The 16,500-nt window shown below is 43.3% G+C and overlaps 1 protein-coding gene across 17 annotated transcripts in view; it reads right to left on the bottom strand.

The window, feature by feature from the left end:
* Positions 1-16,500, bottom strand: part of AGFG1 (ArfGAP with FG repeats 1) — a 50,356-nt gene that overhangs the window by 29,281 nt on the left and 4,575 nt on the right. For all 17 annotated transcript variants that reach the window (XM_053306718.1, XM_053306707.1, XM_053306708.1 and 14 more), the window contains exon 2: positions 14,012-14,105. In XM_053306718.1, the coding sequence (XP_053162693.1) occupies positions 14,012-14,105 (94 nt within the window). The remainder of the gene's footprint in view (positions 1-14,011; positions 14,106-16,500) is intronic.

Genomic DNA, 16,500 nt, shown 5'->3' with positions numbered 1-16,500 from the left:
TCTTTTCAACAAAACTCATTCTTTTACTCTCTCTTTCCAGTAAATAATATAAACTAAATAATAATGAGTGGATTATTGCTTTAATTTCTGCCAGTTGCCTAGCATTACTTGGACTGAGAAGGGTCACGTGCAGTAACTTTGCAAAACACTCAAGTCTTTTGTTTTGTTTATAAACAAATTACAAATTGAATTCAAACACAGTATCAACCTTTAACTTCTTCATTGTCCATCTTTTCCCCTCTCAAACTTAAAACTGCCACCACCACATTCTTTTAAAAGTCCTACACCAACAACCAAAAAGTGAAAAGGCTTCTTCAGTGTGCAAAACAAAAGTGGGTAGGACTGGACATAACTATTTCAAATCACAGCATTAAATGAAGCCTAATCCACCTCAAAAATCACCACCAAAAAAAGTGTATACTTTCAATCTGCAAGGCTAATCCATTTTTTGTATTATGGTCAGGGGATTAATAAGTGATTTTACATCTTGACAAAAAACAATGTTTATTATGCCTTTAATAAAGGTTGTATACTAATTTTTACTACTTCTACCTATAACTTTGTGTCAACATATGCCACTATCAGGAATGTGAAACAGTATGTAGACAGGAACTATCAATAAAGAGTATATATGAATATTTGCAAGAACTGAAGTGTAAAATGTTATTCTTGAGCAGCAAGAGCTTTTGAGGCCCTTGAAGAGGAAGAGTGGTGAGGGCAGTAGGTGGTGCACGCGTACTGGGTAATGACAGGTTGCTTACCTGTAACTTGGGTTCTTCTAGTGGTCATCTGTGCTCTTACACAAATGGGCTGTGTGCCTGCGCAGAGAACTCGTTGGAGCTTCCAAGCTAGATTCCCAACTTTTGGCGGTAATCCCGCCCCCACGGTACAGGTGAAACTCGGAAAATTAGAATATCGTGCAAAAGTCCATTAATTTCAGTAATGCAAATTAAAAGGTGAAACTGATATATGAGACAGACACATTACATGCAAAGCGAGATAAGTCAAGCCTTAATTTGTTATCATTGTGATGATCATGGCGTACAGCTCATGAAAACCCCAAATCCACAATCTCAGAAAATTAGAATATTACATGGAACCAAGAAGACAAGGATTGAAGAATAGAACAATATCGGACCTCTGAAAAGTATACAGTGTACTGTGCTTGATTGGCCAGCAAACTCGCCTGACCTGACCCCATAGAGAATCTATGGGGCATTGCCAAGAGAAGGATGAGAGACATGAGACCAAACAATGCAGAAGAGCTGAAGGCCGCTAATGAAGCATCCTGGTCTTCCATAATACCTCATCAGTGCCACAGGCTGATAGCATCCATGCCACGCCGCATTGAGGCAGTAATTGCCGCAAAAGGGGCCCAAACCAAGTACTGAATACATATGCATGCTTACACTTTTCAGAGGTCCGATATTGTTCTATTCTTCAATCCTTGTCTTCTTGGTTCCATGTAATATTCTAATTTTCTGGGATTGTGGATTTGGGGTTTTCATGAGCTGTACGCCATGATCATCACAATGATAACAAATTAAGGCTTGACTTATCTCGCTTTGCATGTAATGCGTCTGTCTCATATATCAGTTTCACCTTTTAATTTGCATTACTGAAATTAATGGACTTTTGCACGATATTCTAATTTTCCGAGTTTCACCTGTATATAGGCAGCTGCACAGGCTTCCCTCTCCAGTCTTCTGAGTCCGTAATTCTGAAAGAGACTAGCAGAAAAGACATGAGAAGAGGGGAGGATGGGTGGGTGTGTAAGAGCACAGACAACCACTAGAAGAACCCAAGTTACAGGTAAGCAACCTGTCGTTCTTCGACGTGGTCTCTGTGCCTTACATGAATGGGTGCATAGCAAGCTACACCCGTGCCGTGCTCACCTGGAGGCGGGATCAGGAGAAGATGGACTGCAACACTGCCCTGCCACACACTGTGTCTTTTCTGGCTTGGACATCCAGGGCGTAGTGCTGAATGAATGAGTGCCTTGAAGCCCACGTAGCCGCTTGCCAGATAACGTCCAGAGGGATGGACCTGTCGAAAGGTCAGAGCACTACTTTCTCTTTGTGAAAAACAAGGTAAGGAGGGTCTACTCTTAGTGCCCTGAGTTCACTGACCCACCTGGCAGAAGTGATAGCCATGAGAAATGCCACCTTACAGGACAGAAGGTCCAAAGAAATTGTAGTCATGGCTCAAAGGGAGGTCCCATGCTGGGGCCATAACTGGTGGGTCTGGATAAAGATGATTAAGCCCTTTTAGAAATTGTTTGATAGTCAGGTGCTGAAACTGATCAGGACATGAGAGCCTGCTATTAGAGGTAGAAAGGCTCTCAGGGCCTTGAAGATGGCCAGAAGTTCGAGGTAGTTGATATGGTGGGAAGATTCTACTGGGGACCAGAGGCCCTGGACATGGTGGTTCTTGGTGTGAGCCTCCCAGCCTTCCATGGAGGCGTCCGTTTTTAGTACGAGGGCGTGGCGTGGGGCTTGAAAGGGGGAGCCGATGTGAAGGTCGGCAGGGTCTGTCCACCATCGGTGGGAGTGTAGGTTGCACATGAGGGAGTCCTCGTGCGGAGAGAAAACTGAGAGGAACCAATGTTGAAGGATTCTGGCATGCAACCAGGTGTGAGGGAGGACGTGGGTAGTGGAGGCCATGTGGCCTAACAAACACTGGATCGTTCGTGCCGGTTGGTAAGGGTGGTAAAGCAGGTGGGAGGAGAGGTCCAGTATGGCCTGAATCCTGCAGTCTGGTAGAAAGATGTTGGACTGGACAGAGTCGAAGAGGATGCCGAGGAATTCTATCATCCTGGAAGGGCACAGCTTGCATTTCTTGTAATTGATCTGTAGACCCAGGTTGGATAGAAGAGTGGTGACCGTGTGCAAGTCTACTAGGAGGGACTAGAGGTCGTCTGCTACTAGGAGCCAGTTGTCTAGAAATGGAAATATTTGGATGTTTTGTTGTTGTAATGAGGAGATCATTTGGGCCATGCATTTGGTGAACACTCTCGGTGCAGATGCCAATCCAAAGGGCAGGGCCCTGAATTAGTAGGTGACGTCCGCTATCTGGAAGCGGAGGAAACGGCAATGCTGCGGTCAAAAGAACATAAGAACAGCCCTGCTGGATCAGGCCCATGGCCCATCTAGTCCAGCATCCTGTTTCACACAGTGGCCCACCAGATGCCGCTAGAAGCCACAGGCAGGAGTTGAGGGCATGCTCTCTCTCCTGCTGTTACTCCCCCGCAACTGGTACCCAGAGGCACCCTGCCCCCGAGGCTGGAGGTGGCCTACAGCCCTCTGACTAGTAGCTGTCAATAGACCTCTTCTCCATGAAGATATCCAAACCCCTCTTAAAGTCATCCAGGTTGTTGGCTGTCACCACATCTCATGGCAGAGAATTCCACAGGTTGATTATGCATTGTGTGAAAAAGTATTTCCGTTTGCTGGTCCTAGATTTCCTGGCAATCAATTTCATGGGATGACTCCTGGTTCTAGTGTTGTATGAGAGGGAAAAGAATCTCTCTATCCACTTTCTCCAAACCATGCATGATTTTATTATAGACCTCTATCATGTCTCTCTACAGTCGTCTTTTTTCTAAACTAAAAAGCCCCAGATGATGTAGTCTTGCCTCATAAGAAAGGTGCTCTAGGCCCCTGATCATCTTGGTTGCCCTCTTCTGTACCTTTTCCAGTTCTACAATGTCCTTCTTAAGATGTGGTGACCAGAATTATACACAGTACTCCAGGTGTGGTCGCACCATAGTTTTGTATAAGGGCATGATAATATTAGCCGTTTTATTTCCAATCCCCTTTCTAATGATCCCTAGCATGGAATTGGCCTTTTTCACAGCTGCCGCACATTGAGTCAATACTTTCAACGAGCTGTCCACCACGACCCCAAGATCCCTCTCCTGGTCAGTCACCAACAGCTCAGATCCCATCAGCATATACTTGAAGTTGGAGTTTATTGTCCCAATGTGCAGCACCTTACACTTGCTAACACTGAACCACATTTGCCAATCTGTCGCCCACTCCCCCAGTCTGGAAAGATCCTTTTGGAGCTCCTCACAATCTGTTTTGGATTTCATTACTCGGAAGAGTTTGGTATCATCTGCAGATTTGGCCACCTCTCTGCTTACCCCTGCTTCTAGATCATTTAAGAATAAATTAAAAAGCACCAGTCCCAGTACACCGGTCCCAAGTCTTATGGTGATATGGTAGTAGGGATCTCTGAGGTCGATGGAGACGAACCATTGGTCCTTATGAAGAAGGGAGATAATGGTAGGGACTGTAACCATCCAAAATCTGCGGTAGGTGATGTGAGTGTTGAGATCCCGGAGATCTAGGATAGGGCGGAGGGAGCCATCCAGCTTGGGTACTGTGAAGTATCGGGAGTGAGACCCTGGGGATTGTGGGTTGTGGACTCGTTCTATAGCAAATTTTGCAAGTAGAGAATTGACCTTCACAAGGAGAGCAGGAGTAGCCGGAGTGGGAGATTGTACGGAGGGGTGGATGAGGATTCTATGGCATAGCCAATTCTTACAATGGTGAGGGCCCAGGAATGCATGGTGATGCTCTCCCAGGTGGAAGTGAAGGGGGAGAGTCTGGTACCCCAAATCGGGGAAGGATGCGAGTATTGTTGCTTGTCCTGGGGCTGAGATGCCCTAGGGTGCTGTTGTTGCTTTGGGCCGGTGAATTGGGAGTGCTTCCTATATGGCTGGTATTTGGAAGGACGAAAGGACTTGTCTTGTGGCTGATAATACTGAGATCTGGAAGAGTAGTGCTGTTGTTGCTAACTTTGAGGTTTGTAAGGGTGGGATGAGGGTTGTTGAAATCCCATAGAGTGTGCTGTGTTGTGGCGCTTTTGCACCTTTTGAGGTGTGTCATCCGTCTTCTCACCAAATAGAGGAGCCATCAAAAGATATATCTCCTACCCTGGACCTGGCATTGGAAGTAAGGCCTGAAGAGTGTTGCCAGGTGTGTCAGCGGAGGGCGACAGAGGTCGCCATTACCTTAGCAGCTCCTTCTGTGGAATGATGAATAGCATGAAGTTCTTGTCTGGAGATCTGTGTAGCTTCACGTAGGAAGACATTGGCAGGGCCCTGCTGTTCTTCTGGCAGGTGGTCCAAAAAGGGAGTGATGTGGTCCCATAAGAATGACTGGTACCTGGCATAGCAGGCTTGAAAATTTGCAATTCTTGTCAATAAAAATGAAATAGAATACAGATGTCTCCCAAATGTGTCTAATTTCTTTCCTTCTTTATGGAGACGAAGACGTGTATCCATGGAACTTGGAGAGTGAGGACTCCACTACAATAGAGTCAGTGGAAGGGTGTTGTTTTAGGAAGGAATCATCCTGATCCGCAGAAGCGTGTACCTTATAAAAGGAGTCAAGCCTCTTTGATGTTTGAGGGAGAGAGGAAGGTTTGTGCCAGGAGGCCTTGGTGACTTTCAAAATGGAAGGGTACAGAGGCAGTGATACGGAAGGGTGGGAATCTTCTTCGATCAACTCAAAAAGGGGGTCTGGGTCAGATTTATCCCCTTGGGACAACTGGACACCCAGGGATGATGCAATATGAGAGATGAAGTCAGCATAGATTTTGAAGTGGGTGAAGAAGGTCTGGGCTCCATTAAGAGCATAGGAGGGGAGGAACCCAATGAGATCCTGTCCGATAGAGAGGACTCTGGGCCTTCATCATCTGAGGAAGAGTCAGAGGAGTCTCTCGAAGTGGGAGAAGGAAGAGTCCTGGTTCTAGGTCTAGTCGGGATAGATCTAGTATGTGAGGTGACGGTGGCTGTGGCAGCTTGAATAGGGTAGTTCCTGGGTGGAATCCTTGGTGGGAGTAGAGATGTGATCCGAGGTGAAGGAAGAAGGGTCGTCAGTACCAAGCGTAGGTTCAGTATCGAAGATGACGGTCCCGATGGAAGAGGCGAGGAAGAGTGGTCGAGAGATGGCCTTGTAGTGTTCGAGGTCTGGCGGTGGCGACTAACTTCCTGGTTGGCACAGAAGTAGTCTGACTCTTCTTCCATTTGCCTTGCGTAGCACTCATTGAGGGCTGCTTCGAGGTCTCGGTTAGTCCACTGTCTCGGTTGTTTGGGATGGATGCCCTCGGGTTCAGAATCGTGCTCAGACTCGTAGACAGGATTGTGTGGACTAGACCCATAAACGACATCCGTTTCTAGGATCGTCTCGGTATCATAGGTCGATCTTTCCTTTTTCTTCGGAGGAGCTTCCTCACAAAAGTGACGGTCCTTCTTTCTCTTCTTTTTTGAAGGTTGGACGGAATGAGGCTCTATGAGAGCCGCTCTCGAATTGGACACCACTACAGAACTCTTCGGTACCGAAGTCAAAGCCCGAGTGTTGGGGTCGACCAGTAAATTAGCCTTAGGAGTGGCCACAACATTCCCCGGTAGGGATGAAACGGGCTGTAAGCCCCGGGCAGAAGGAGAACCGCTTGTCGATGCCTGCATGGTCGGATTCGATTTAGCGGAGCCCAAAAACTTAAAGGCTTGTTCCCAAAGCCACAATAGAAGGTGAGACACTCTATTCTTTCTCGCTTGTTTGGTAAAAGCTGCACAATGGGGGCAAGAACCAACTTTGTGAGCTTCCCCTAAGCAAAAGAGGCAGAGTTTGTGGCTGTCAGTGAAAGGGATCTTAGATTTGCAGCAACCACACTGCTTAAACTTTGTAGCCTTGGCCATAAGCCGGATAGTCGAAGGCAAGAAATTGTAGCAAGCTGGGCCCGAAGGCCGCAGCGGGATGGGGGGGGGTACCGAGGGAGAAATAAAAACGCTAATGAAGGGAGAATACTAAACAAAATAGAGGGGGGAAGGTTGTTACTTAGCAAATTCAAGAGCAAGAGAAGTTCTCCAACAATGTCTACTTGTCCGCGAATGAAGAAAGACTGGAGAGGGAAACCCGCGCAGCCACCTATATACCGTGGGGGCGGGGTTACTGCCAAAAGTTGGGAATCTAGTTTGGAAGCTCCAACGAGGTCTCTGCACAGGCGCAAAGCCCATTCGTGTAAAGCACAGAGACCAGGTCGAAGAAATCTACAACAGCAGAGACCCAATCCGTTGTTCAGTTCAACATGACACGATAAATTTTGGACATAATAACTGGATGACTGTGTTGAGAGAGAAGAGTATCCATTTCTTGTTTGCAACTAATTGCAAGGAGATAAGATTTCGCACACATGCTTATGTTGTCAGTACACACTTAATAGGAATGAAGCAAATGATGATTCCCCAGGGTCTTCCTAACTAATACAAACAAGGAAGATGGCCAGAAATAGCTGGCTGCTGTTAAGTTCAAACAGGCAAGCACTACGATTTAATTTTCAATCTCCATGGATTCTTGTTAAAAACTATTAACTCTTGGAAAGGTCTAAACCTATGTTAATGGAAAACAAAGATGGCTATTACGTTCTTGATACCAATCTCAAAACCAAACAAGGTGCAAACCAATTTAAATTAAAGCAATTAACTGTTAACTCTGCTGAGAAGAATGTTGTGATTTAAGCAAGTCATCTGCAGTCCAGCTATTTCCAAGAAACACATTTTCATTAATTGATATGCCTATGGAAAATACACACATTTATAACCATATTGATCCTGAATAGGGGTGAGGAGATGAATCCCTGCTAAAGATGCCACTGTTTTACAATACATCTATTTCAAACTATAAGGATTACTTCTAAATTATATGTTTGGAAATTATGTAATTGCAGTGAAAGTTCTAGTTAATTAAACTGGCAAGACTCAAAAGAATAATTTGGGCCAATATAGTATTCCCCTGCTCTTAAAAGAGCATTTTATTTGCTGGAATTATTAATGTTCTGACATTTTCTGAAGGGAAGAATTCAGCTGTAAGGCTGTAGGAGTAGAGATGTTTATGGAACCCAAACCTATACTACACCCCAACCAAGATGACACTTTAAACAGCTGTTTCTAAGTTTCCATTCAGTCCATGCCTGAAATGTATGTCACACAGACACACACACACACGCCTAGTTCCCATATTCTTAAAAACGGATCATCAAGCCAACTGTTAAGAACCTGAAGACAGCAAACAACTTTTCTCTTCACTCAGAAAAAAAGCAAGCCCACATAATGCACAAAGCTGCTAGGTTGGGGGGGGGTAGTCTGGTGAGCATTTTAAACACGGACATTTGAGAGCAGTGTTCTCTCTAATTTTTTTTATCTGTGTGCGGAATGAGTTTTATTCTGGGCAGCAGTATCAAGACAGTGTGTGTGCACATGCATTCAGAATGGGATGTCCCTGATTAAACTTGAGTGGGATCCAAAATTAACTGAGTGAATATCAAAAAACGTGAATGCACGTGCACGCCTTAGAGGGAACACTGTTTGAGAGCCTGATGGTTCCTGGTCTTGTGGTAGCAAAGATGAATTGTCTTCTTGGCTAAGTAGGGTCTGCCCTGGTTTGCATTTGATGGGATACTACATGCTAGCACTGTAATTTATTCCCCTTAGGAAATGGGGCTACTCTGGGAACAACATCTGCATGCTTGCATGCAGAAGGTTCCAAGCTGGCATCTCCAAGACAGGGCTAAGAGAGACTCCTGCCTATAACTTTGGAGAAGCCACTGGCAGTCTGTGTAGACAATACTGACCTAGATGGACCAATGGTCAGACTTGGTATATGGTAGCTTCCTATGTTCCTTTTTTGCTGTTATCAATTAAGTAGGGACCCCATCTCTACTTCTTTGCCACATTAGGACAACATCCCACCTAAATTCCATGAGTGATGCATATGACTATGATCAGCATATTGGTTTGCACCTTCCCTTAAAGAACATATTTATAATAAAATGAAAATAAGAATTAGTAGTGCGTGTTTGAATCTGCAGAGTGACTAAGAAGCTATGCACCAGGGCTTTTCAGTGTGTGGGATATGGTTCAATAGGATACATTCAGCTTACAATGAGTAGGTCTTTAATGCACAATTATGTGTCACGATTCATTCATTTGAAGATCACCCGGGGATCAAGCTTAAAAACATTTCAGCACTAGCTATGCAAAGAAAACACATTCAGACATATTAAGCAGCAGGACAGTTACATACTAGAGCAGCCCAGATGCCAGGCCACCATGGCGCCAAGCTCTGGAATCACGGGGCCTAATCTCCTGCCTTCTTTGAACAGCCTCTTCCAATCATTAGGAACACAGGGCATTTCCTTATACAGAGTCAGACCACTGGTCCATCTAGCTCGCTATGTCTACATAGGCTGGCAGTAGAACACGCCAGTCATATGGTTCTGGCCACTTGCAGACATTAACACCAAACTCTTGCAAGAGCTCATGGAATTGCCATGAAGTGTTACAACCTCGGCATGGGATTCCCATGCTTGGCATGGGAGCAGACACACTTAGGAAGTATCCAGGAGGGCTGGGGCTCAGAATGCAAAAGGAAGCTGCCCTGGGGCACTTTGACTAGGGAACTATTTTAAATGTGCATAGTTGGTTTTTAACAGCGATTTAGCCAAGTGTTGTGAAAACAAACATTTCACATGCAGTGTTCCTTAGACAATTTTTAAAGTAGACAGACTCAACAGCATGGAATATTAAGTGTTTTTTGAGAGTCAGCGTGGTGTAGTGGTTAGAGTGCTGGACTAGGACCGGGGAGACCCGAGTTCAAATCCCCAATCAGCCATGAAACTAGCTGGGTGACTCTGGACCAGTCACTTCTCTCTCAGCCTAACCTATTTCACAGGGTTGTTGTGAAAGAGAAACTCAAGTATGTAGTACACCGCTCTGGGCTCCTTGGAGGAAGAGCGGGATATAAATGTAAATATAACAAAGCAGGGATTTATTATTATTATTATTAATTAAGTACACATGGAAGAAGTATTGGTGGAAGTTTCTTATTCCAATTGTAGAGATTCCTTCATGGCCTAAAAGTTAAAAGAACTCAAGAAAAACCAAAGATGACATTTTATGCATTAGTGAAGAGTCATTGTTCTACCAAAAGGTGCAATTGCATTTTGTGTCTTTTTAAAAGGTCAGTGTTCTTCAACCATTTTAAACATGTAATAAGACACAAAAAGCAACTGCATCTTTTAGTAGAACAATGTTTCTTTGCTAATGAGATGTTTGAAAATTGGCTCTGACGCAGTGAAGGGTGGCTGCTCACAGAACTGCAGCCAATTAGTTTCCCACTATATGTGCATGCAGCAAAACATATTTGCATTCTTCACACTTGGCACTGTATGCCTGCAGAAGGTGCACTGTAATGCTGTGTATTAAATATCATGAAGGGCTGGAGTTTACCAAGATCATCACAGTGTCTCTTCAGTATGCATATACAGGAGGCCTTCAATTATCGTGGATACTCCGTTCAAGGTTTCAGCTACTCATGGTTCAGCAATATTTACTTGGGTTCAATTACTACTGCGGGATGAATTTCAGCCATTCACAGTTCCTGGGTGCACATTTCACACTTCCAGTGGCATTTAGTTTGGAGGCATTTCTGGAGGCAGTGTAGCTATTTTGGGACATGTTTGTGCGAAAGTTATAATTTGTTTGGGGGGCCATTACTGGAGGAGCTGAAGTGGCCAAGGTACAGGATACAGTACTCCCTCATTTCTGGTTTCTTCCTGTTTGTGGTATTTATGGTTTCAATTATTGAGGTTTTAGCATTCATGGTGGTAGCACAGAATGTAGTTCTGTGATAATTGAGGGCCTCCTATACAATCATGTGTGAAGAATGCAATAAAACACATGCACATTCTAAACACGGCGGGGGGGGGGATCAAACATTGAAACTTCCAAAATCTTATTTTTAACTGTTAATATAGTTGGCTGATTAAAAAAGGAACCTCAACTCTTAATTAGGGAAAAACCCACCTGTAGGGTTGCCAAAATTGCCAAAAAGGGGGGGGTCCCCTCCCCTCACCCCTTCAAGGAATGGATGGCACTGCTGGGGATGAGTGGTGAGTCCAACCCACCCCCTCTGGAGCCAAGGACAGTCTGGTTCCTAGAACCAAAGAAAATGTGTCAAGGGCTACACCAGAAACTTTGAACAACCTGATTGCGCAACAGAGTAGAACTGCTGTATAAGAGAAACTTGACAGGAAGGATTTTGAAATAGTGTTCCTTTGCAACCAAGCTGTAACTTGTGTTTAGTTATTCAGCACTTCCATCTGTCTTAGTAATCTATTGGATAATATATACTTCCTCAAAATACAAGAGCTTAAAGTGTTACTAGTCCAACACATTTTAGACACTCTACGAATAATATAATTATAATTCAGTCAGGAGTTATTGCTAGGCTGCCTTTATAGGCTATTTAAGTATTCTGTGTATGCCACACAATTTTCCTCAACATTTATTACATTCCAACAGGAATGACTTCACTCTGTTTCATAAGCATATTAACATTTAATATCTCTTCATTTGCACCAAATTATTCTTTCAAGTACTTTGTAACAGGAACAGCTTTGGTTAGTTACACAATAAAGAATACTGAACATGCTTACTTGGTAAGAACTTGTCAACTATTTGTTTGAGAATAAAAGTAATTACCCGCAACTTCCCATCCGGATTCTTCAGTACAATTTCCTAAGACATTTACTGCCTGTGGAAAGTTCTCTTTCACTGGAGAATTTCAAATAGAGGCTGGATGGCCACCTGTCAAGAATGTTGTAGCAGCTTCCTGCACTGAAGGGGTTGGACTTGAAGACCTCCAAGGTCCTTTCCAACTCTAATTCTGAGATTCAACAAGATGCTTGTATTGTTCTTAATTGTTTTGACCTTTTTAATATTATGGATTTTGAAATTTTAATGTTATGTAAACTGTCGAGACACTTGTTTTAGGTAGCATACAAATATGCTAAAGAAATACCATCAGTTCGTCTGGTGGTGACTCAGAGGCGGGCTTTCTCTGTAGCTGCTCCTGGGCTATGGAATGTACTCCCGGCAGAAATCCGTAATTTGTGTTCATTATTGTCTTTCAGGAGAGCCCTTAAAACCAATCTGTTTGGCATGGCCTTCCAGGAATTTTAAGCTGCTGTAAACGTTTACAGTTTAGCAGTTTAAAAATCCTGGAAGGCCATGCCAAACAGATAGACAGCAGGGCAGTTAAATATTTGTTTTGTAATGCAACTCTTCATCCTTTTTATCTTCCACACCACTAAATTAGTAACATTAACTTGCAGGCATCACCAGAATCAAAAGATCAATTACCAACAGATAAAGTATTCTAGATGTTTCACTATATTATTGAAATAAAAAAGTTACTTTCTTCAAGTTATTCTGCCACAGGCTTTGCTTTATAAGCGCACTGATATTAGTTACCTGAGCACTTTTTGTAGTGAAAAAGGGGGAAAGTGAAGCATCTCAGTCTGCTAGGTCCAAAACAACAATATGCCCATCAATGCTAGGGATGTGCATGGTCCGGACCGGCACCGAGGGGGAGTCTACCTTTAAGGGCGGGGGGTAGAACTTATCCCTCCTGCCGCTCTTCCCCCTCCGGCGCTGTAGTTTATAGCGAAGTTTTTGGGGCGGCAGCGTTCCTCGCTGCCGCCCCTGCCCCCGTCGTCGCCTGGAAGCTTTTGTAATAGCAGCACGCATGCGCGCGTGGTGGCGCGCGTGCGCCTGTTGCCGCCGTGCGCGCCGCCACGCACACATTCGTGCTGCTACTACAAAGGCTTCCAGGCAACGACGGGGCCAGGGGCGGCAGCGAGGAACGCTGCCGCCCCAAAAACTTCGCTATAAACTACAGCGCCGGAGGGGGAAGAGCAGCAGGAGGGGTAAGTTCTACCCCCCCACCCTTAAAGGTAGACCCCCCCTCGGTGCCAGACCGCCGGACCAGTCTGGCTCCGAACCGGTCCGGAGGCCTCCAACATGGCCTCCGGACCGGTTCGTGCACATCGCTAATCAACGCCTGATTATCTAGACTCCTAAACACATGAACTATTTGTCCTGTTTAGAAAACAGGAAAGCAAACAGTTGTTACACAGGGGACATACCAAGTAGCAAAGAAGTGGTTCTCAACTACAGTTACACAAACAGAAAAAACTTTTCCTCTGTGTCTTCTACTCAAGTAGAATGATGTGCTCTTCTAGATGAAAAACAGGTTATAATTTCCTAATTGTTAGCAAGCTAAACTAATAGAAATAAACTCTCCCATTCTCAGGACAAGTAGGCATCTTTGGCCAAATAAATACAGAATGCAGAGTTAAAGTTCCATGTTTATATTAGACACTTCCTACCATTCTTTTAACTATAGATATCTACAACTATGCGATTTAGCTTTACCTAGTTCTTAAGGCAACTGGGACACCAAAGCAGGCTGTCATTTCATAGGTTATACTTTGAGACCCAGCATGCAGCATCTTCAAACAAATATGGAATTTTCCTAATGTATCAATTGATGTCAAATTCCTACAACACTACTCCTGAACATCCTCGGGGAAAAAAAACAATTACTAAAAGAATGATTCCCAGAATCAATCTGCCATCTGACAATCAGGATTTGCATTTTTCTATTAACAAACTGACAACGGTTACCTTTTCTGGTAATTCCAAAGACTTACAAACATCAACTTCTCCTTCTTTCACCCATTAAAGCATATCAATAACATGCTTCTATAACTATCCTATTGTGCAATATGGGTGGGAATAATTATATCTGAGTTCCATTCATCTTTAGCAGGAAATCCCATCTACACTGGAAAACGCACTGTGGTTGCATTCTGAACAAGAGGTTTACAAGAAACAAATGCATCAGTGAAAGGCAGAGAGAAAGCATCATTGCTGCAGTCACCAAATTACAGCTCATAGGGACTAAGAGCTTCATTTTACTTGCAAATAATACTATGATATTTTTTGAACCCTGCAGAGAGCAAGAATTCTAAATTCTCTTGTTTTCTGACTGGACATTTAAATTCTGCTCTCTCTCTTTTTTAATCTATGAAAAACCATCTAGAGTTTGACTATTTCTTTAAAATCAATTTAATCTATTATGCATTTTTCATACATACTTACTTCATTCCCATGTTTCTGCAGAAATTCTATTTCTTGTTGTGTGAATGTAGTCATAGAAATAGACTTCACTCTGTGAGGTGGATTTAAACCTCTCCTATAAAAAAAGAAGTTTTATGACAGTCACTTGAGAAAGTTTCAAGGAAATATAAGTTTTAGCCAAACCTTGATTTTTAAAATTACCAGTGGTCCAAGACATAACAGTAGGCTTGAGAACTCTCAACGTGTTAAAAAAAATAATAATCTGCCCTTTCATCAACTTTATTCATGCTTGTTTTGACACACATGTTCAAGAGTTGCTGAAAAGTTAGGCTTAATAAGTTTCATAGTTTCCAACCAATCTTATAGTTGTCCTGGAGCCTGCTTTTCAGGCATCAGTTCAGAGCAACAGTTCACAGATCCCATACTTAGCTCATCCTATTATTAAAGGGATGTTATTCTAGACAGACTTTAAGCAACTTAGTATTGATAGGCTGTTGTTTTTTTAATGCCTCCCCAAAATAAAAGAGCTTTCAACAGATTCTCTGTAAAATTCCTTCATACCATATACTTCACTTATTTAAGTACTGGACTTTTAAAAAAACGCATATTGTACTGTAGTCATACTAGCTTTGACGTTTTAGTAATCTAGTGTAAAGAGATCTTTTGGCATGAGCACATTCCCAAGGAACAGGTTATATTTCACCCCCACCCTTCCACAAAGTTGTTGTGTTGTCGAGTCGGTGTCGACTCCCGGCGACCACAAGCCCTGTGGCTGTCTTTGGTAGAATACAGGAGGGGTTTACCATTGCCATCTCCTGCACAGAATGAGACAATGCCTTTCAGCATCTTCCTCAGCATCTGCCCAATACAGATATTTCCCATAGTCTGGGAAACATACCAGCACGGATTCAAACCAGCAACCCCTTGCTCCCTAGGCAAGTTACTTCCCTGCTGCTCCATTAGGTGGCCCTTAGACAAAGTACTTGTGCCTTAACCCTTTTATTAAGACAGAGGTTTTTCTTTAAAAAGATAATTCTGTTTCTTCTGATTTCAGAAAAAAATTGACTATTTCAATAGTGTCTCCTAAAGTCAAAATAGTTTCTTCACTAACTTCTATAGGATAAAGTAAATTGGTTGCAATCTAAGATAATTCATCAGGAACAAAACCCAGCACTCACCTCAGACACATTTAGTTCCCACCCCAATTGTATCCCTCTATTTACCCCCTTCCCCAAAAGTTAATGGCTGTTGTATTGTCTGTGGAATAGGCAGGCCTCTACCATCAGGGTATTTTTCTATTGGGCGTGCATGCAAAACATCTAAGGACAGATCTCACAGAGACATATAGAGTCCATACATGGGGCCATGCAGGCCTCATCCCTGCTCCATACACAGAGATTCACAAATTTAGGCTTAGTCCACTAGCCAGTCAGTATCTGTGATTGTCACCAATCCCCTTTCTTTCCTCAGATTTTTTACTGGCAAACAGGCAGAGGGCTAAAGAGACAAGCAGGACTTCTGTCATTTTCACTGGGACATGGAGATGGTAATAAACAGTGGAAGTCCTCTCCTACTGCTCAGAAACTATTCCTGCTGTTTCTTATCGTCTTTAACAACAACAAATATTTATATACTGCTTTTCAACAAAAGTTTCCAAAGCTGTTTACACAGAGAAATAATAAATAAGTTGGATCCCTGTCCCCAAATGGCTCACAATCTAAAAACAGACACCAGCAACAGTCACTCTAAGTACTGTGCAGGGGGTGGATAGGGCCAGTTACTCTCCCCCTGCTAAATAAAGAGAATCACTATGTTAAAAAGGTGCCTCTTTGCCAAGTTAGCAAGGGATTTAAAATGGCAGCGGAAATGAAACCTCTGGTGAGGAGATGTAAGGTGCTGGATGCCCTGCTCACCAGAGGGCTGGAGGCACTCACTACTGGAATGTTTTATGGAACTTCAAACATATATATTTTAATGGAACTTTTATTGAAACTATTCAAACATACATTTTAATGGAACTTCAAACACCTCTTAGGCCACCTCCAGCCTAAAAGGCAAGATGCCTCTAAATACCAGCTGCAGGGGAGCAACAGCAGGAGAGAGGGCATGCCCTCAGCTGCTGCCTGTGGGCTTTCCAGAGGAATCTGGTGGGCCACTGTGTGAAACAGGATGCTGGACTAGATAGGCCTTAGGCCTGATCCTGCAGGGCTGATCTTGTTTTCTTATAGCTGGCAAGTGAATTTGTAGATGCTGTTCATATACATAATGCTGTGCATCATGACGACTGATATTTCACTAGTATTATTATTATTTATTCAATTTCTATACCGCTCTTCCAGAAATGGCTCAGGACAGTTTACACAGAGAAATAATAAATAAATAAGATGGATGCAAATACTATGCTTAGAGAATGCAGAATCCTACCCCTCCAATTAGACTGTGCCTTCTTTCTGGGCACAATTAATCTAGTAATTTGAATTTTTAGATTACTAAATTAATTTTGTAAGAAT

The sequence above is a fragment of the Hemicordylus capensis genome, chromosome 3 (genome assembly GCF_027244095.1).
Source record: "Hemicordylus capensis ecotype Gifberg chromosome 3, rHemCap1.1.pri, whole genome shotgun sequence".
Taxonomy (NCBI): domain Eukaryota; kingdom Metazoa; phylum Chordata; class Lepidosauria; order Squamata; family Cordylidae; genus Hemicordylus; species Hemicordylus capensis.
This window is presented reverse-complemented; position numbering and strand designations above follow the sequence as displayed.